At 43.7% G+C, this 21,844-nt stretch overlaps 1 protein-coding gene across 10 annotated transcripts in view; it reads right to left on the reverse strand.

The window, feature by feature from the left end:
- Positions 1-20,974, reverse strand: part of LOC134564864 (Golgi phosphoprotein 3-like) — a 101,545-nt gene extending 80,571 nt beyond the window's left edge. For 3 of the 10 annotated variants that reach the window (XR_010083679.1, XR_010083678.1, XM_063424124.1), the window contains exon 1: positions 18,091-20,973. Coding sequence is in view for 7 of the 10 variants with exons in the window: in XM_063424124.1 (XP_063280194.1) it covers positions 18,091-18,303 (213 nt within the window). In the remaining 3 variants the exon portion in view is untranslated. Of the gene's footprint in view, positions 1-18,090 lie in introns of all 10 variants that reach the window. The other 7 variants (XR_010083680.1, XM_063424117.1, XM_063424119.1 and 4 more) reach the window with 7 other exon arrangements.
- Positions 20,975-21,844: the final 870 nt, after the last annotated feature.

The following is a 21,844-nucleotide window of genomic DNA, read 5'->3' on the forward strand; positions in this document are numbered from 1 at the left end:
GGCTAAGGACACTGAGAATAATGATATTACATTTGACCACCTGTGTGGTGAAGGTGCCTGGGCTTGCCCCGAAAAACAAACTCGAGTGCTATCCAAACCAATTTTACTTAGGATTAGCAATGTAGCAGAGAAAATGTTTTATCAGCTACCATCATTGGAAGGGAAAGGAAGTTATATCAATGTTAAACAATTTGCAACAGAGAATTTCTTGCAGTTTGTTGATCGTCTGAGGACACAGGTGGAACACCAAGTACCAGATCCCGTGGTGCAGGCAGAGCTGATCAAAGAGATGGCTCAAAGAAATGCCAATGAGACCTGTCGTAGAATTATTCTCAGTCTCCCCTTAGACCCTCCACCTACTCTGTCCCAGATGATAGAAGCTTGTTCCAGACGGGCAGAAATGTTCTGCACATCTGAAAGAAATCCTGGACCAACACACCCACAGTATACAGCCCCTGCGGGACCACACCCCAGCAGGCAACCGATGCCACCAGAGCAGCTGCAGCGCATCACCTGCCTCCGCTGCAGGAAACCAGGACACTTCGCCAGATCCTGCCCTCAGACCCAGAAGCAGAAGAAATCCCAAAAACAAAAAAACTGAATTTACAGCACGTGCCCGCTGTTGATACTACAACGCGCAAAGATATAAATATAGCGGGACTCACATTGGCAAAAGCCTCTCTCTTATAAAAAAAGGGGGAGGGCAGGTCACGGGGTGTGGGGGTGCAGAAAAATGTAAATGTTAAATGCTCAACTAACAAGGTTTGGCAGCCACTAGGCCGTTTTAGACTTGTAACTACCAAAAGTTTTCATTTCAGATCTACTGAGTGGATGGTTATAACAGTTGACCTAACATCTCACAGGACCTGATGGTTTACCACATGGGATTAGACAGTGAGTATTTTGTTATTGGGGACACGGCACACACACCTTTGGAAATTGAGATAGCTCCCATGACCATTAAGGGAAAAATAATAGGCCTCATGTTGTTGGCTCGTTGTATCCAACCACACTTTTATCTGGTAGCGGGGCAAATTCTTGCCCAAGCCATTCCGGTTCCAGCAGAGATCACAGCAGACGATAAATCACCAGAGGTCTACTGGACAGAAGTGGTGGGGGAACCTAAACCCTCTATGATGTGCAACATTATTTGTGGGTCAGAGCGCCTCCTAGTGGCAGGAGTGCTCGACACGGGCGCAGACATTACCGTACTTCCACAAAGCATGTGGCCTTCGAACTGGGAATTACAGCCTGTGGCTGGCAAACTTCAGGGCATAGGAGGAATCACAATGGCAAGAATTTCGAAAAACGTGGTGCAAATTGAGGGACCTGATGGAAGGGTGGCGAATGTCCGTCCTTTCGTAGCAGATTATAAGGCCCCACTGTGGGGGAGGGACACCATGTCTCAGTGGGGAGTCCAATTGGTCATTCCTAAAACACCCCAGGATTTTTGCAAGTAGCCACTGTGGAGTGCCCTACCCAGAAGTTAAAGTGGTTGGAAAACACCCCCAGATGGGTAGCACAGTGGCCTTTGAGCAAAGAAAAGCTCAAGGCGCTGGAAAAACTCGTGGAAGAGCAATTGGCTCAGGGACATATTGTGGAGACAACAAGCCCCTGGAATTTCCCGATCTTCGTGATAAAGAAACCGGGAAAGGACAAGTGGAGGTTGCTCCATGATCTACGAGAAATTAATAAAATAGTAGAAGACATGGGACCCCTCCAACCAGGAATGCCCATTCCAACAATGCTCCCCCGAGATTGGAAATTGGCTGTCTTAGACATCAAGGACTGTTTTTTCCAAATTCCATTGCACCCTGAGGATGCCCCAAGGTTTGCCTTCTCAGTTCCCACTGTCAATAGACAGGCCCCAATGAAGCGCTATCACTGGAGGGTCCTTCCCCAGGGTCTCAAATCGAGTCCTTTCATATGCCAACAATATGTAGCCTCATTACTGTCTCCAATACGCGCACAGAGAAAAGAAGCCATCATCCTTCACTACATGGATGATGTGCTAGTGTGTGGCCCCAATGACTCTATACTCCAACACACGCTTGACCTAGTGGTTAAAGTTTTAACCTCTGCTGGATTTCAATTACAGGAGGACAAGGTTCAAAGGATGCCACCTTGGAAATACCTGGGCTTGCAAATCAGTGCAAGGACTGTTGTTCCACAGAGCTTAGAAATTGGTTGCAATCCAAAAACGTTAGCAGATCTCCACTCCCTGTGTGGGTCTTTGAATTGGGTGAGACCCTGGCTAGGCCTCACAAATCAAGATCTAGAACCCCTCTTCAATTTATTGAAGGGGGAGAAGGAGCTGATGTCTCCCAGGGAGCTGACCCCAGAGGCGAAGGCAGCAATCGAAAAGGTACAAAAAGCCTTGTCAGAGAGACAGGCTCACTGGTGTGAGCCAAAGGTGCCTTTCCATTTCATTGTTCTAGGAAAACTGCCACACCTGCATGGTTTGATCTTTCAATGGATCGAGGAAGAGAGAGATTCACTCTTGATCATAGAGTGGGTCTTCTTCTCCCACCAAAGATCCAAGACCATCACAGAGCCACAGGAGCTGATAGCTCAGCTGATTCGGAAGGCCAGGGTAAGATTGTGTGAATTGGCAGGTTGTGACTTTGCATGTATTCACCTCCCGGTCAGACTTTCTGAGGAGGGAAAGAACTCTCCTGAGAGACTGACCAAAGAGATGTTTGAGCATTTGCTGCAGAGTAATGCCAGTCTCCAATTATCTCTGGACAGCTACAGGGGACAAATATCAGTCCATGCCCCGTCCCACAAGTTGTTCAGTGAGGAATTCCACCTCATTCCTCATGAGAAAAGGAGTCGGAGACCACTCAAAGCTCTCACAGTCTTCACAGACGCATCGGGGGCTTCCAACAAGTCAGTGATGACTTGGAGGAACCCACGGACTCAGCATTGGGAAGCTGATGTTGAGTTTGTGGAGGGATCCCCCCAAGTGGCTGAACTGGCTGCAGTGGTAAGAGCTTTTGAGAAGTTCTCAGAGCCAATCAATTTGGTAACTGACTCTGCTTATGTGGCGGGAGTAGTGTCCAGAGCGGAGCAGGCTGTGCTCAGAGAAATAGAGAATGAACATCTCTTCAGGTTGCTTTCAAAGCTAATCTATTTGGTTTCTCATCGACAGCACCCATTTTACGTGATGCATGTGAGGTCACACACTGATTTGCCAGGTGAGATCGCAGAGGGGAATCGCCAGGCAGACTCCCTTGCAGCACCAGTTGAAAAGGCACATCTCCCTGATGTCTTCCAGCAGGCAAAACTGAGTCACCAACATTACCATCAAAATGTGCCAGCCCTGATCCGACAATTCCAGCTAACACGGAGCCAGGCTCGAGCCATTGTAGGTACCTGTCCGAACTGCCAGCTCCAGGCCATGCCATCAATGGGCATGGGGGTTAACCCCAGGGGCCTGGGCAGCTGTGAGGTATGGCAGACAGACATCACACACATTCCTAGTTTTGGTCGCCTCAAATATGTTCATGTGAGCATTGACACATATTCAGGTGCAGTGTATGCCTCTGCCCACGCAGGAGAAAAATCCATACATGCCAAGCAGCACCTAGAGCAAGCCTCTGCAGTGTTGGGAATTCCAAAAACAATCAAAACTGATAATGGCCCAGCGTATGTGTCCAAGGAGTTCCTAGAATTCATCCAGCAGTGGGGAGTGGAGCATAAAACTGGCATCCCTCACTCCCCCACAGGTCAAGCTGTGATCGAGCGTGCACACCAGACGCTCAAACAGGTTTTGGCTAGGCAGAACTCCGCAGCTTCATGGATGACTCCACAGCAGAAGCTCTGCAAAGCCATGTTCACTATCAATTTTCTGAACTGTTCATTTGAAAACATGAGTCCACCTGTGGTACGTCATTTTAACAGTGGTAATCAGTTTAAATTGTCTCAGCGTCCACCGGTTTTGATTAGGGATCCTGAAACTTGGGAAACCAGAGGTCCCTATGAGCTTGTGACCTGGGGTCGTGGCTATGCATGTGTGGCTACTCCCTCAGGCCCCCGGTGGATTCCCCAGAAGTGGGTGAAACCTTTTGTCCCCAAAAATCCAGCTCCAGCAGAAGGGGATGAGAAGCAAGTGACTGATGCTTCGAAGAGAAGACGCCGCCGGAAGGAAGAGAAAGAACCTCCCTAGGTGTGGATTCCTTCTGGCAGAAACAGGAACCTTTTAACATGTTTTAAAAATGTTTATTTTTCCCTTCTAGAGAAAACCTACCTCCCACTCAACCCTATGATGAACCCCATCCAAGTTGTCATCCTGCTAATGCTGAACAGTCTGGCAGCTGCATGGATCGTCCCTCAGTCGTGTCAGAACGTCTGGGTGACCCTGGCACAGACACTTCAGCAAGAAAACATATGTTTGTCCACTGCAGCAGCTAAGAACCCTATGTCCACCTGTCTGGTAGGAATTCCTTTGCAGGCTGGAGAATTTCCAGCAAGTTTGGACAAGTACAAGTCCAACGAAATTCCAGAGGCACACACCCCACAACCACACAAGGATCATCCAAAGCCCTCCCTAGAGGATTGTTCTTGGTTTGTGGGGATCGAGCATGGGCAGGAATTCCATCCCGGCTTTTAGGAGGGCCATGTACCGTAGGGCGATTGTCCGTATTGACACCCAACCAAACTTTAATTCGTGAATGGACTCACAAAAACAAATCGGCTGACAAAATTCAAAAAAGGAGTGCTGACTATTTGGACCCAAATTGTAATTCAGACATTTTTCATTGGGCAAAGTCAAAAAGAGTTGCTGTATCCCTGTTTCTTCCGTGGGTAGCAGCAGCCAAAGCTCTAGGTGAATTGGGCCACCTAGAGTGCTGGGTGGTCAAGCAAGCTAATTTAACATCCATCGCCATCAGCTCTCTCCTAGAAGACGAGGAGATTACCAGACAGGCCACCATCCAGAACCGTGCCGCTATCGATTATCTTTTGCTATTGCATGGACATGAATGCCAGGAATTTGAAGGACTCTGTTGCATGAATCTGTCCTCAAAGGCTCCAAACATCCATGCTGCCCTCCGAAGCATGAACAACATGATCGGACAAGTGAAGCAAGAATCTGAAGATTGGATCAAGGAACTGTTCAAGGGCTGGGGATTCACTGGGTGGTGGACTTCTGTAGTTAAAACAATTTTGTTACTTTTTGTTATCCTTTTCCTTGTAACCATAGCATTCGGGATCCTACGCTGTTTGATTTTCAAGGCTATTAACGGCCTCATATCTTCTACCTCAGAAGTCAACCATATAGAGTTGGCAAATCTAAAGCGATCTGGTTTCCCTACCAACCATAAGTGGTGGGAAAACCCACACTCCGTGTCAAACAGAATTTGAGGATGTTTCTCTGTATCTTTTTAAACAAAAAAAGGAGGAGATGTTACATTCCCCTGGGAAAAATGGTTTCTTCCCCACCCAGGGACCCCTGGAACTCCTGTCCTGTAGTCTGACCCTTCCTTCCCTTTCTGACCCCATTGGCTGTGTGCCAGCTTGCCCCTCCCTCAGAAATCCTGAGAAAAGGCCCTGTCCCCCTGGGGATCTCTCTCTCTCCTCGGACACCACCTAGAAATAAACATTGCTGCAGCAAAAGGGTGAGAGCCTCTTTTGAATCCTTTTCCTGTCTCCTGAGATAATCCTCCTAGGCCTGAGAAGGACTGAGCTAGTTTGGATTCCTTAAAGGGAATAAAGGAGGTTTATTCTACACACAGATACAGTTCAGCTATATTTGTCATAGTTACAAACACAAGAGCAAATTGACAAGGAAATAATGACCATATTAGATGCCTTAGAAAGTGCTCTTTTGTGGATTGGCGAAAGAGTTGAGGCTCAAAAAGCCCGCATATCATTACATTGCAATTGGGAACACATACATAACTCTTTATGTGTCACTCCTCTTCCATGGAATGAAATGGAACAAAATTGCGAAAGAATGAAAAACCACCTCCAAGGAGCCTTTGATAAAGCCTTAAGACAAGATATCCACTCACTTCACACTCAAATATCAACTCAGAGATTTGCAAACTCTGGAGGAGCAAAAGGTGCTGAGACCTAAAAAATTATCCTACTTGGCTAAATCTGAAAAACTGGTTTTCAGGAATAATTTTTAAAGTTTGAGTTTTTATTGGATTGGGTTGTCTGGCAGTGATATATTTTTTTATTTTCTGTCTTGTCCTTTGCAACATATTCAGAGCCATTAAAGGAACACAGAAAGAAGCTATGGTTGTACTTGCTTTGTCCATGACCCCAAAAAATAGAAAAGGGGGAATTGTTGGAGTAACAGGTGTTGGTGTAAGGAAAGAATCAAAGAGAGTGGTGGCAGCAGCACCACCAGCAGTAGCACATCTCTGGACAGCATGTACCTGAGACAGAACTGGACAAATGAGTTTCTACTTCTACATCAACATAAAGCTGTACACTCTTCATGCTCCTTTACCATGGCTTTGGAGAGAACAATGGAAAATGTCAAGAGGACAGATTTATTGTAGAACTGTGATTACATCTGTATGCTGTAACCAAAAAAAGGCTCTTAGGAGTAAAGATATATATACTGATGCTTCTAAATAATAGCTCAGATTCACTCTCTCTCTGCTGATGGGTCTCGTCCCTTTATGCATCACAGACTGCAAGCATATAAAGCACCTTAAACTCTAATGAGAGCCAATTAAAAGTCTTTTCACCAGAATAACTAAACATAAGAAGCTGGGGAAAAATGCAAACAACAGAAAATAATGATGGAAGAGAAAAAGGAAAAGCTTCACTGCAACATTCATCGATGACAGATTAGAACATCTGGATTGAGTGGCCAGGTTTTGGGAGCGAGGGGGCTACAGGGGTGGCTTCTTTGAGAAGCTGCTGGAATCTTCCTTCGTGTCTGACAGAGCCAATGCCAGCTAGCTCCAAGACAGATCTGCCACCGGCCAAGGCCAAGCCCATCAGAGATGGTAGCAATGCCTCTGTGATAACGTATTTAGGAAGGTGAAAAAATTATTGCACAGAATTAATTGCATCCAGAGAAGAGCAGAGTGAGTATATGAGAAAGGAAAAACTCTGCAGACACCAAGGTCAGTCGAGAAGGAAGGGGAGGAGGTGCTACAGGTGCAAGAGCTGAGATTCGCCTGTGGTGAAGACCATGGTGAAGCAGCTGTGCCCCTGCAGCCCATGGAGGTCCATGGGGATGCAGAGATCCACCTGCAGCCCATGGAGGACACCCATGCTGGAGCAGGTGGATGCCTGAAGGAGACCCTGACCTCATAGAAAGTCCATGCTGGAGCAGGGTGTTGGCAGGACTTGTGACCCTGTGGAGGACCCATGCTGGAACAGGCTGTGCCTGAAGGATGGCACTGTGGAAAGGGATCCATATTGGAGCAGTTCATGAAGAACTGTAGTTTGTGGGAATGACTCATGTTGGAGAAGTTCATGGAGGACTGCTTCCCAAGGGAGGGACCCCATGCTGGAGCAGGGGAAGTACCTTATTACTCTCTACAACTCCCTGAAAGGAGGTTGTAGCCAGGTAAGGGTCAGTATCTTCTCCCCAGGCAACCAGCAACAGGACAGAAGGACACAATCTTAAGCTGTGTCCGGGGAGGTTTAGGTTGGACATTAGGAAGAAGTTCTTCACAGAAAGAGTGATTGGGCATTGGAATGAGCTGCCCAGGGAGGTGATAGAGTCACTGTCCCTAGAAGGTGTTTAAGAAAAGACTGAATGTGGCGCTTAGTGCCATGGTCTAGTGGACAAGGTGGTGTAGGTCATAGGTTGGACTTGGTGATCTCAGAGGTCTTTTCCAGCCTAGTTCATTCTATGATTCTGTGACTCCTCTCCATGGAGAGGAAGTAGTGACAGAAACAACAGGTTATGAACTAACTGTAACCCTCATTTCCTGTCTCCCTGTGCTGCTGGGGTGGGAGGAGGTAGAGAATCAGGAATAAAGTTAAGCCCAGGAAGGAGGGAGAAGTCGGGGCAAGGGGTTTTTAAGATTTGTTTTACTTGTCTGTGGAATCCTCCATTTTCTAAGAGGCTGAAATCTGATCTTACTCTCCTTGTGTTAACCCCTCCTTTGATCCAAACCCTAAAACTCCACCCCTTCAACACCCTATAAAACCCCATGACTCAGCCCTTGTGTCCCTTCCGTTCCCCCTTCCATTTTTCCCCCACACACCTTCCTCCCCCTCCCCGGTCTGGGGGGGAAATAAAAATGGATCCTCGTGCTTAACCAAAAAGAGACTTGTCTGGTCTATTTTCCCTGCCGGTGGCTGTATCTCCTGGACGCAATGGTCACTGTTGCCATGCGATGCAACACTTCTCATTTTCCTGCTCTGATTTTATTGGTAATAAATTCAATTAATATCCCCAAGTCAAGTCCTGGCTCATGCAGTATTGTTGACACTGCACTGTTGTGGAAGCGATCACTTCCTGTCATTCTTCAACCCTCAGCAGTCCAATAGCAGAAGGGTCCTCTGAGAGACCAGGCAAGGTATACAGCTGTCTAATTCCCTTGGTCTCCACAACAGCTATCCCAAAAGCCCAATGGTGCCCTTTTGGGTCCTTGAAATACCCTCTCCTGAGGTCATCTATGACATGGATGCCTGAGGCCTCTGAGCCAGTCGCAATAGTGTTTTTGCCATTTGTTCTGAGTCAGGCTCACTTTGGCTTCCAGTACAGTCAGCTGTTGGTATCCCCCTGTCACCCCAGAAACAGATGGATTCTGCCCCTACATATCTCAATGGCATCAGGGTACACTGTGTGACAGTGTCAACCAAAGCCTTATACTCTTATGGATCTCATGTGCCAGACCATCAGGTCCACACAGTCTAGTAGATCTGCTTGTCCCTTTTCCCCACCTGGATGGAGGCAGGACCCCTCTATTCTTGGTCATAGTACTCATTACTCACTTCCTGTAAATATGACCTGGAGGTCCATTCAAGAGGATCAGAAGTAACATCAGCCCTCCTATTCTGTCTGAGGACTTGCCCACTGGAAACTGAAGCAGCATTTATCCTTAAAGAATTTCCTGCAGTGGTTGTTCTTCCTTTCAACTCACATACCCATGCTCCTAAGGCACAAGTGGGTTTTCCATCCCACTTCCTCATACCCTCTCCATGGTCATGCAGGTAAAAATCACAGGTTACCTTAACATGTGGATCCTCTCTTAAGCAGGGAAGCACTTGCTCCCAATAGCAGAGACATTGGTCTGTACTGGCAGGGCATGGGACATCTCTTTAAATTGCTGGAGGTCCTTGGACAGTCTTTCCATGGATGAGACACAGGCCCGAAGGGGAAAAAAGAGACTTTCTTCATATTGCTGGAGTTCGACAACCAAATTATCCACTGTTTGATCTCCTTCCTTCCATGACATCATCACCAATGAGTTGGCATATGATGATGGTGTGCTCTGCTCCGCAGGAACTTCCACCACATCAGTTGTGTACACTGGACTTCATCTGAATCTATAGGGGACTGCTTGTTACTTGAATCCTTATAGAGTATGTCCAATACCGTTAATTCTCTCAGGTACTGGGTACCTTTTGCCATGGTGTTCCACTTGCCTTGGTGCACTGACAGATTGTCCTGGAAAAGATACTTTCCCCTCACACTTGACAGGAGTTGCCTCCAGAGGCTGAGGATTTCTTTTTCCCAAAACCCTTGTCAATGCCTGCATCTCTGGACAGGGATCCCAGTTGTTTGGCTTTATTACCCTCTAGTTTCCAACTGTGGGCTACACTGTCCCAGCATCAGAGCAGCCAGGTCACCAGGGGCTCATCCAGATGGCAGCTGAAATCTTTTCACATATCTCACAGCTCACCCGGGAATAGGGATTGGGTGATTATCTCTGGCCCTGCCTCTTCCTTCTGTTGTGAGGGCCCTATTTCCTCCTCACGACTCACTATGTAAATTGATTTTGTCTTGGATTTCCTCTCTATAGGGGCGACTGCTACCAGCACGTGTTGTCCCTCTGGTTCAGTTGTAGTTTGTGTGGACACAGTGCCTGTTGATCTGCTTTCCTTTCTCTCCCCCTGAGGATGCCATCTAATGACAAGCAGTGTCTAATAAGTAGTACCCAGGGCCCAGCACACTGCAATAAGTTGCCCATCTCTGGAACTGCCACAGTGATTTTCTTTGAAATATTCTTCCACTTTAGCAGGGTCCTGTATTTTTTCAGGGGTGAACTTCCAAACCATTGGAGTAGAATACTCCTTTGAAAGCTGGCCCATTTCCTCTCACATTCCACGCCACTCATGACTATCCACCCTTGGGGCAAATGTCTGAAAAATCTCCCTAGAAATCTTTCTTGACTCTAAACACAGTGTGGACCACACTGAAGAGACCTGACAGACTTAGCAACAAGAACATGCTTTCCTTAACATCCAGAGGGAATTCAAAATTCTCAAAAGCTACTGTAACAGGTCTGAAGGAGAAGGGGGTAAAAGGCTTGGAAAAATCATCCTCCCCTGTTCCCCCCACAGGCTGAGTATGATTATTAATGGATGTCCAGAGGTATAACAGTCAAGGCCAGGGCAGAAGTACAACACTGAATACATATCACAAATGACCCCCACTGCCCTTGATATTATCATGTCATAAACTGATATCCCACAGTTCAGCAACAAAGTAGTCCTGTTTCCTCTCCCTGCTCTGAAAAAGAGCACCATGAGGAGCACATACAGGAATATATATAGGGTTAGGTACCACACCCACATGAAGAGATCAAGCAACATTGTGACCTAATACAATAAATGCTTAGATCAAATTTGTTTCCAACCCACTCTGGCTCACTTGCTCACTCCCCACTCTCCCCCCCCCCCCCCCCCCCGAGGAGAATTAGAGACATAAAAAGGCAAAGATCACAGGTTGAGATAAGAACAATTTACCAGAAACAGCAATGAGATAAGAAAACCAACAGTAACAGCAACAATACTAATAGCAGAGTGTACAAGATAGGCAAACGATTCACACATGATTGCTCACCGGGGAACCTGGACTGCACGCACCACATACTCTGGCCAAATCAGAAGGGTACTCACCCCACTCCTTCCCCCCTGCGCATGGCATGAGGTGGTATTAAATAACCTGAAGGTCCTGGCTGTGTCCATCCTGGCTGCTGTAAAAATTAACTGCATTTTGGTCAGAACCAGGACAGTAACTTACAAGTGCTTAAAAGAATATTCAGCAACAGAAAGATATGCAAAAAGCTCGATGGTCTAATTTCCTATTGTGATGAATAAATCCTGTAACACCCACAAATAGTAAAAGACCTATGAGTGTTTTAACAGCTCTCCAACTACAAAGATCTAGCTTACAAGATATACTATTTTATTATCTTAATGATCCATCACAAACAGAAAACAAAAGAATTTTTTAATGTCTGATATGTGTATGTGAAAACATTCTGCAGTAACATTTTATGAATATTTCTGAAAGGAAAGAAAATAAATTACTGAAATTGATCCAAGACCTGTTTGCAAACTGGAAAAAAACACAGTTAAAAGTGGCCCATAATGAACTGACTAATATTTTTTTCTTTCTTTACTAAAAGTTATGAGAAAACAGATTGAGAATGGTGTCTATGCAGAGGAAACTGAGCCACACATTTACTCCAGACTAGCTTTCTCTTCCCATACTTTTAGTGGATGAAAAACTGAACATGAGATGGCAGTATGTGCTGGCAGCCCAGAAAGCCAACCTTATCTTGGGCTGCATCAAAAGCAATGTGGCCAGCAGGTTGAGGGAGATGATTCTCCCCCTCTACTCTGTTTTCATGAGACACCATGTGGAGTCCTCAGCACAGGAAAGACATGGGCCTGTTGGAGCAGATCTAGAGGAGGGCCATGATGATGATCAGAGGGCTGGAGCACCTCTCCTGTGAAGACAGGCTGAGAGAGTTGGGGTTGTTCAGCCTGGAGAAAACTCCAGGAAGACCTCAATGTGACCTTTCAGTACTTGAAGGGGGCTTATAAAAAAGATGGGGATAAACTTTTTAGTAGGGCCTGTTGCAATAGGACAAGGGGTAATGGTTTTAAACTAAAGCATGGTAGATATAAGAAAGACTATAAGGAAGAAATAAGAAACTACATATAAGATTTTTTTTTATGATGAAGGTAGTGAAACACTGGCATAGGTCGCCCAGAGAGATGATAGATGTCCCATCCCTGGAAACATTCAAGGTCAGGCTGGACAGGGCTCTGAGCAACCTGATCTTGTAGATGTCCCTGCTCATTGCAGGGGGGTTGGATGAAATGACTTTTGGATGTCCCTTTCAACTAAAACCATTCTATGATTTCCCCAGTAATGCAAAGCAGAAATGATTATGTGCTCTAGTATTTATTTGCTCTGTGAGTAGCAAAGTTGTTCTTGAATATACTATCTGTAACACTTAGCCTGGTCAATTTAACATTGCAAAGGTGGCCTGTTACTGTGAAGTTTAAGTAACTGAGATAAATGCTGCAGTACACTTCAACTACTTTAGGATCAAAGAACACCTAAAATAATATCACTTTTTCTTTAACATAAAATGATGTTAACTTTTAGTTCCACTTCTAGCAAATAACAGCAATACTTTCTCAGCTATACTTCATGCAAAATGTTTTATAAAAACAGCTTGCTACAGGAGAGGAAAAGGTTACAGCTTTGCTTTTTAAGAATACTTAAAAATACTGCGGACTATCACTAAAAAGGCTTTAACATTGTTTTTGCCTTTTTTCTTACACTAGACAGCTTGACATGAAAGAAGGGACTACACTATACTCAGTTATCCATGAACAGATAATATAGGTTACAGATTAGCTATGCTAGATAACCCCATTAGCTGTATACAGAACCATGAAATATAAATATCATTTCAACACAAAGTCAACTTGTATCCAAAGTGCTGTTTCCAAATCAGCATGTTCTTCAAAGAGCACAAAAGCAGGATTTAATCAGCAGCACAGTAAAGAGGCACTTCACTGCATCTTGTAGCATATACCTCCTACCTTCTGCTAGCCTGTAATTTAGGTATAGACATGAAATTTTAAAAAGGACCAAAAAGGCCTATAATATAAAGGAAAAAAAATTAATCACAGATATTTCATACTTTGTTGTTATTAGGCCCTGAGCATTTTGCCATGGGAAGTGGTCAAATCACCATCCCTGGAGGTATTTAAAAGACATGTAGATGTGGGACTTCGGGACATGCTTTAGTGGTGGACTTGGCAGTGTTAGTTTTGTTAGTTTAACGGTTGGACTCTATGATCTTAGAAGGCTTTTCCAACCTAAATGATTTTACGATTTGAGATAAAGCATGCCTTTGTCAAAGTTTTAACACATTCATACATCATTCTTCAACTGAAATGCAAATTCCCAGTAGATGCCTCTTCATGTTTCACTCATTTATCTCAGAAATCAAAAAAAAAAACAACTTGGGAGATTTTGAGTTGACATTCAGGCTGTTGCTGAAACTTTTTTAAGGGGAGAGAGGGAAGAGAGAAGGAAGAGAAAAAAAAAAAAGATACAAAGATGCCTTCTGAAAACTTGTTTGCTACACAGGCAAAAAAAAATCAGACTTCTGAATCCTAATATGAATTTCACAAAGGCAAATCCTAAAATCAGGGAAAATACCACTCGTATTTTGAATGTTTTCAAAATTCCTATTTCACCTTTCAAAAAATCTCTTTAGGATTAAAATATAAAATTAAGTAAGAAATCCAGCTACTCTGATTTTGTAAGAATAAAGAAACTACATTTTAGCATTAATCTTATCAACACAAAACAGCACATCTGAAGCAGGCAAACTAGCTCCCTAATAACATATTTCAATACAATGACAAGTATCATAAACTAGAAACCTTCACATGACAAAAAGTGAAGCTGCAACACTAAATCTTCAGCAATAAATGAAGTTTCTAAAAGCCAAACATGAGTAGCTAAGGTCCAAGAGAATTTCTGTACTGAAGTGAATTAACATTACTTCACTCTCACAAAGGACATTTTAATTTTTACCAATGAAAGTGTAAATAAAACTAGAAATATTTACTGTTGCAGTAGATTGCAGTACATGACAATTATTTCAGTGTACATTATGAGTTGTCTTTCAGCAAAAAAGGAATTAGTTACAGATCAAATAAGTATTTTATCTTACTAAATATAATTGCCTGAACTACAGAAGATGTCTCTATAGCTGCTTCAATTTCCTTAGTTGTGGCACATTATTTAGAGGACAAGATCAGCTGTTTGCATTACTGTATTTTAATAGATTTCCCAACTTGTACTGAATGAGAACTAAAAAAAAACAACAAAAAAACCAAAACAAAAACACACAAAAAAACCAAACAACAATTCAACCATAAAACCCCCTATATGCATAAAAAACTTAAATGGAGTAACAGCTACAGAGAATCTAGTAATCTCCCAGTTTTCTGTGGTACTAAGTTAAAAGATGTCTGGAAGAACAGTAATGAAAAAAGGGGCCTGTATTCATCTCAGCTGTCATTTGTAAATCAGCTAACAATATTTACCACTTCATTCTTTTGGGAGAGGTGACCTCAGAAGCTTCAGTAGTTCTACAGAATAGCTTCCCTTTTGCTATGGCTTTGACCGATCCTACTGCAATATTATTTTTAACCTAACACAGCAAAGTATTTTGTTTCAGTATTTTTTATTCCTACAGCAACAGGCTATTACTCTATTCTAAATAGAGGAACATGATTCCCTTTCCCAGTCATGTTTCTGAAGGGTTTCCAAATAAATTATAGATGCTCCTTTTGTTCTAGTGCTTCTGTTCCTCTAAGGACACCAGATCTGTCATAAACATATTGTAGCACATACCCCTTAAAACCTATCTTGATCTTGAAATATAGAAATAGTTCTATATACACAGAAGATACAAATGGAAGAACCATTGGTAAAAAAAAAAAAAAAAAAAAAAAAGAGCAACTAGCCCATATACATAAACTACCCTTTAATTAGGCCAAATGAAAAAAAAATTAATTTTGTTCAAGCATTGAGAATGGGATTGAGGTGTGCTGTGTTTGTTTTGGGGCAGCTGGACATTCCCATGACTGCATGACTGCACCCATACTGCAGCAACAATACAAAACTTGTCTGTAGTTGTTACAACCATTCCACTATCCTGAAAGCAGGATTCACATAAATATACAGCAGTGTCCTAGAAACACTAAAGTAATCAATCCATCACTGTCTAAATCTGCCTGAAATTCTCCTATGAGTAAAGGTTCTGCAATCTACACTTAAAAATTATTAATGGCAGGTCCTTACATGCAAGGCTTCTTTAATAGAATTTATGTAGTGTTAAGCCATATTCACCAGTGTTTAATATTAGAAGTGAAATTACCAAAAAATACCCCTCAGAACTAAGTTATCAATGCAGTTCTCAGTGATTTTTCTGAGAAAAAAGCTATTTTTAGGGAAACATATTCTTAGGCTAATTTAGACTATTGTACTTATTTATTTTAAACTCAACAATAATTATTTTATCCCATTGCAATAAAAAGGAAGGACATTATCAGCTTTAAATTTACTGGCTTTCCTTTGCCTTTCCCTTACACTTCATGTAGTTTCATAATTACACTTTACAGAGCCTATATTGCTTTTCTCTGCTTGTTGTCATGACAAAATCTCACACAAATTTCATGGGAAATAAATGTTATCACAAGTAAAAATTTTATTGAAAGCATTTCCAGATGCATAAAGTACCTAAGTCTGGTAATACACAAGACAGAGAGTCAAACAGCCTTGATTAGCATAGCTGGTTTGATAACCAAGATGCCAAGGCAGGAACAAACAGAACTGTGAAAATTACAGGAGATGGGATTAAACCTGCTTGCGGGAAGAGAGAAGATTCAATCAACTTCTGCAAGCAAAGAATTGTTGTAAAATGCATGAGTTTTCTGTGTGATTTTTAACCTGATTATTGCAGTAGAAATTATTAACCTGTCTGAAATAGTATATAAGCTTTTGGGAAACCTGAGTAAAATCGAATTCTGATCACCGAATCAGTCTTCCCATCTCTCATCAATCGCCAATACCTAAGTTTTGCTAACTTATCATTAGAAGAACAGCAAACAAAATAAATCTTTGAAAATTAATCTATAGTTTTATTTTTAAATTTAAATCATGGAAATTTTAACTCATTGAGACAAAGCCATTTACATAGTGTTAGGAAAAAAGAGTACAATCACACAAAACCAAAATACAAACCCCAATGAATCATGTCTAACAGAGCACAGAAATGGTGCATGCTGAGGTTTGTGCACATAAGATCCCTACCCTAGAGACATTACCATCCCTTTTGTCTGACATCTCAACTGCAAAATCTCAAGGGAGTCACAAATATATGTGCCACTGTAATCACTTAGTTACTTTTTGCATGCAAATAAATATTAGATTATCTACAGTGTTTGCCACTGTTGCACTTAGCAATGTTGGATGATTTACAATTTTGATGCACACCAATGCAAAGCTCTTTTTTAAGGCTCAATGTTTGATATACTAGGTATACTTGCACCATATATTCTTTCTAGGCAGACAGAGTGTTTCTTGCCTTGAAATCTTTACAGCCTAATGCCTGCAAAATTCAGATTTAGCACACACTCGTGGGGGGAGAAAAAAAGGGCTGAATGATCATCCAAGTCTATCCCACCTTCCTCACGGCAAGACCTCCTAGGTAATCCTGACAGATATCTGTCTTGTCATGCTTAACTTACTTTCATGCAGCTGTTCAGGTATGCAGAAAGAGAAATGTGCATACACATAAGCCTTCAGATTCAACAGATGGAAGAACACAACACTGAATATCTACTGACTTTATTAGGATGCCATGGCAAAGTCCAACTGGAAAAAAAAAGTGATTACAGGAATATGGCCCAAAATACACAATCTAAAGGAGAAATAAAATATGTTACTGTGGCAAGTATATTACAGATATACAAACACGCATTATAAAACAAATGTTTAGGAAAATCACTCTTTAACCAGTTCTTTATCAACCATCAAATGTATTTTAGATGCAGTGCAGAGTCAAAGAACACAACTAGGCAGCTTTCCCCCCCGTTATTCTGCACTCACAAACAGTTTTAGGAGACTTCCACCCAAACCCATGAACTGCTTCATTAGTTTACTTCTCACAAAAAAAAAGAGCAGGTTGCTTAACAAAACTCATAATACATAAATAAAGGTATATTATGCCTCACCATACATTGCATTAAACAACTGACAGGATTTTCTGTAGTGTGCATGCTTTTTATACTGATTACTTCTTTCAAATTAAACAAAAAATCAAGCACACTGGTAAAAATATACCTTCCTCAATTACTGTTATTAACAGCTTCATGTCACCTAATTAAGCTATAAATTCAGTAAAAATGCAGAATTACATAATAATGCCATTTCTTCATTTTTATAAACTTCTCATTATTTAAGGCCCATTTTTGTCAAATGTCTCTCCCCAAAGTTAAAGACATTTTTAACACAACAGCAGTCTGGAAAGTCTTATTCAAAAGGGCCACTAAACATACTAAAGTACCTGAGAACCCCATTAGCAACATAAAGTTGTGTCTGACAAAATACATAGGAGTACATAAGCCTTCCACATTAGAGTTACAGGTAAGTACAAGAGTACAAAAATATTAGAGGTCTAACCAGAGCCTTTAAAGTCAACTACCAACGCTATGAGAGGCTCCAGGTCCTCTTCCTCCTCCAAGCCCTACTCTGCCTTCCTTCAGATGCTACAAATATTAGAGCCCCTCTGCAAACCCTGCATTCAAAGGGCAATCAAAAATCTCCTACAGGTTTCCTTCCGTTCAACATCCAGTCACCTTCCCCACCTCGTCCTAAATCCCGAGCCTGTTCCAGCACGCGGCCCTACCCCTAAGCTACATAACAGTCCACCGTCTCCCACAACGCCTCTGCCCCAAACCTACAGCAACGCTCACCCAGCAGCATCCTTGCTCCCGTGCCACCCGCGCCCTAGCGCCACTTACGTTCCCCTTCCCCATCCCCATAAACAACCTCCATAAGCCCCCGAATACGCGGTATCCCGTCAGCCACCCCCTACTCAGCGCGCCCGGCCGCACCTCACGGTCCTTAAGGCCCAGGAGCAGCACCTCTTCCATGAGGGTGAGGCGTGTTTCCTTGGAGTCGCCCTTATCATGGTCATCGGGCTCGTCCCGGCGGCCTTCATCCTCAGGGCCGCCTCCCGCCTCCCTCTCCTTGGCGGCGGCGGCGTTGCGGGAGGCCTCTGTCCGGCGCTGCACCAGCCCGGAGCTACGCTGGGTCAAGGAAGTCATGGCTGGAAGTGGTGGAAGGTCAAAGGCCCGCCACGGGGAGAGGAGCTTGGCGACAGATCTGGAGGGGGAAAGAAGAAGAGACGGAAGCCGCTCCTGCCTCCGCCCTATCCGCACCGGGGCAGCGGCCGGCAGGGGGGAATCATGGGGAGCGGGATTCCGCCGAGGCAGGAGAGACGGCGTTCCCCGCCTGCTGCGGCCGAGCTGGCGGAGGTGACTTCTCCTTCAATATGGCGGCGCAGGCTGATGTCACCAGAGGATATAGTAGTGGCAGGCGGGGGGTACGACCGGAAAGTGCCGCGGACAGGACGAGCCCCTCACGGGGCTGGAGCTGTGGAGGGAAACCCCCAGGGATGCGGGCCCCTCAGCCTCAGGGAGTGCAGGTGGTGCCAGCTGTTGTTGACTGTTACTAATCGTTACCCGGGTCTGTGGGGGATGATTAATCCAACGCTCAGGGCGGAGGGGAAAGGGGTCTGGACAGCTGGTGCCCGCCGCGGCATAACCCGGGGACTGGGTAGTACATTCTCATAAATTAAATTTTTGTTAAGTGCTTTATTTACAATCTTAAGTCTGCTGGATTTCACTTTTAGCCCCAAGTCCGATTGCTGGTGCAGCCCTCCAGGAATAAATGCGTCTGCATATATATATAAACTCAGTGTTATAAATGCCAATTTAATCCAAATTAATAAAATATAATGTTATTAATTAAAGAATTACAAGACAGAAATTTAGGCAAAACCAACAATCGGAAACAGTGCCGATGCCTGGGATCGACACTGGGTGAACCAGTTACAGCCCCTAGTGTGCTGTAACCCCCTCGTTCACGAATTGGGCTTTTTTGGGGTCCTGGTTTTATACAGTTTATTTGGCCCGCGATGGGAGACGAAGTTCTAAATGGAAAGGCATCCCCCTGATTGTATCTCGGTGATGGCTGGCGTTTCACAGTTCTGCTGCCCCTGGAGGACTGATTTCGATCTTGATTTGTCTTTTATTCTGGTGTCAATAGCGGGCTCCTGATTCCCGGCAAGGCATTGTCGTTTTCTGATTATCAGCCCCTGGGTGCTCCTTGTCCTGGTCCTGAGATTAGCTGGTTTTGTGCCCGACCTGCTTTACAGAACATATTTACATTCTACATATACCAAAAAACACGAATTAATATACCATATTTTTTACACTCAGCAACTAAACTCAGGTGAGCACACAGAGCTCTCAACTTGACTTTAAACAGAGTAAATTGAGTCCCTCATCTCTGCTGTCAATGAGGCATCTTTCGAAACGTTAAGCCCTTTTGAGTGTGGCATGCCAAAAGCTCAAAACTACTTATCAAGGCTGAATCCTATATATGTTTCTAGGTTGCATATTTTATTAATGATTAAAAGTGCTTAAGATGGAAGGATTTCCTGTACTTTTTAGTTCACAATTAGGATATTGTGTTTGGCCATATTGAGATTGCATATAGATTTTTAAAAATAATATGTATAATATGTATCTAAAAGATAAACAAAATATTTATATAAGTATAAATATGTATTTAGGTGCACCTTGTTTACCAAAAGCTCCAAGTCACTTTGCAAGTCACTCCATTATTTCTCACACCCTCAATTCTTGCATAATCTGCTAATGTGACATGGTGATAATTCAGTATAGCATCTTCAAGACCACTGACAAAAAAAGAATAGCAGACAGACAAAACTGATCCTGAGAGGATCTCAATCACACAAATGTTTGCTGATCATTCCTCTTCTGTTTGGAGACCTGCAAATTATTCACAGTTCACTTAGTGTGTGGCATTCTGATTTTTTTGTCTTTCTAATTTTTTAATTAAAATGTTGTCGTAGTTTGATGCTGTACAAATGCCAGACACCCACAAAAGTCACTTGCTCACCCTCCCCTGCCACAGCTGGGCATAGGAGAGAAAAAAGAAAATTAAACAAAGGGTTCATTAGTTGAGATAAGGACTGGGAGAAAACACTCCAAGGGCAAAACAGGCTCGGCTTAGAGGTACAAAGCGAATTTATTACTGTGGGAAATATGGTTATTTAATTCATGTTCTATAAATAATTATAGATTCGGAACTGTAATATATATTGTATAAAGGTATGTGTGTCTGCTCAACCCGCACGTTTCACGAACTTCTGTAAAGCACCTCTCCTGATCTTCCGGGTTCCAAAAATAGAAGGTGTGAACACGAGGTGCTGATGACTTACCCCTGCCTACGTGCAGCTGAACTCATCGGGACTTGCAACGGTCGAATGCTACGTGCCAGCAAAGACTTGCAACGATCAAATGTTACATGCCAGCAGAGACTTGCAACGATCATCACACACCTCTACGACAGTTACTCAAAGCAAGGACTTACTCTGGACATTAGCATTTGAATGTGCCCGGGGACCCTTTCGGGATTTAGTGTAAACAAAGTTAATGGCCGATGATTAGAGAAACAATGGGAGGAAGGTTGCCGAGGGGGAAGTTAAGGGTATTTAAGTTGGGCCTTTAGATGAGCAAAGCGTGAACCCAGCTAGAGACACCGGCTGCCAGGTCCTGTGTCTCTGGGGTCACCCTTGGCTCAACTTTTCCCGGGAGAACTTCTGTCAAGTAAGTTTCGCTGTTTGTGGGGTTCGTATTGTTTTGTTTTTATTGTTTGAAATTGTTATAATTTGAATCTAAATTTTGTAATGTGGATGTTAATAAACCAAACTATTGAATTTGGCAATAAATTTGTCCTGGCGTTTATAACATTACTAAGACAATAAGAGGAGGATAATGAGAAGCAAAATAAGCCCTCAAAAACATCTTCTCTTCCCCCAACCCCTCCCTCCTTCCCACCAACAGCTCAGAGAGACAGGGCATGGGGATTTTGGCCAGTTCATCACCCAAGGTTTTCTTCCACTGCTCAGAGAGAGAAGTCCTTCCCCTGCTGTCCCATGGGGTCCCTCCCATGGGAGCCAGTACACCAGAACTTCTCTGACATGTCTCCAATCTCATGAGCAGAGTCTTCCCAAAACTGCTGCAACATAAGTCCCTCCCATGGGCAAACAGTCCTCCCAAAACTGCTGTGGCCTGGGTCTCTCTTCCACGGGTGCAGTCCTTCAAGGACAGGCTGCTCCATCCTGGAAGCAGGAGTCGCCTCTCTCTACCAGGTCTCCCACTGGATCACAGCCTCCTCCAGACATGCACCAGCTCCGGCATAAGCACCTACCCCACAGGCTGCAGGTGAATCTCCACATCTCCCATGAACCTCCATGAGCTGCAGGGGGACAACCTGCTTCACCATGATCATCACCACAGCCTGCAGAGGAATCTCATCTCTGGTGCCTGGAGCACCTTCTCCCCCTCCTTCTCCACTGATCTTGGTGTCTCCATGCTGTTTCCCTCACATGTTCTCACCTCCTCCTCCTCTTCTCTGGGTAGAAGAAAAAACTGTGCCCCACTTTGTTTTGATTTTCTTAAATATGTTATCACAGAGGTGTTACCAATGTCTCTAATTGGCCCAGCTTTGGCCAGCAGCATGTCCGTCTTCAGAGCCATCAGGGATTGTCTCTGC

Source organism: Prinia subflava (assembly GCF_021018805.1).
Source record: "Prinia subflava isolate CZ2003 ecotype Zambia chromosome W unlocalized genomic scaffold, Cam_Psub_1.2 scaffold_22_NEW, whole genome shotgun sequence".
Taxonomy (NCBI): domain Eukaryota; kingdom Metazoa; phylum Chordata; class Aves; order Passeriformes; family Cisticolidae; genus Prinia; species Prinia subflava.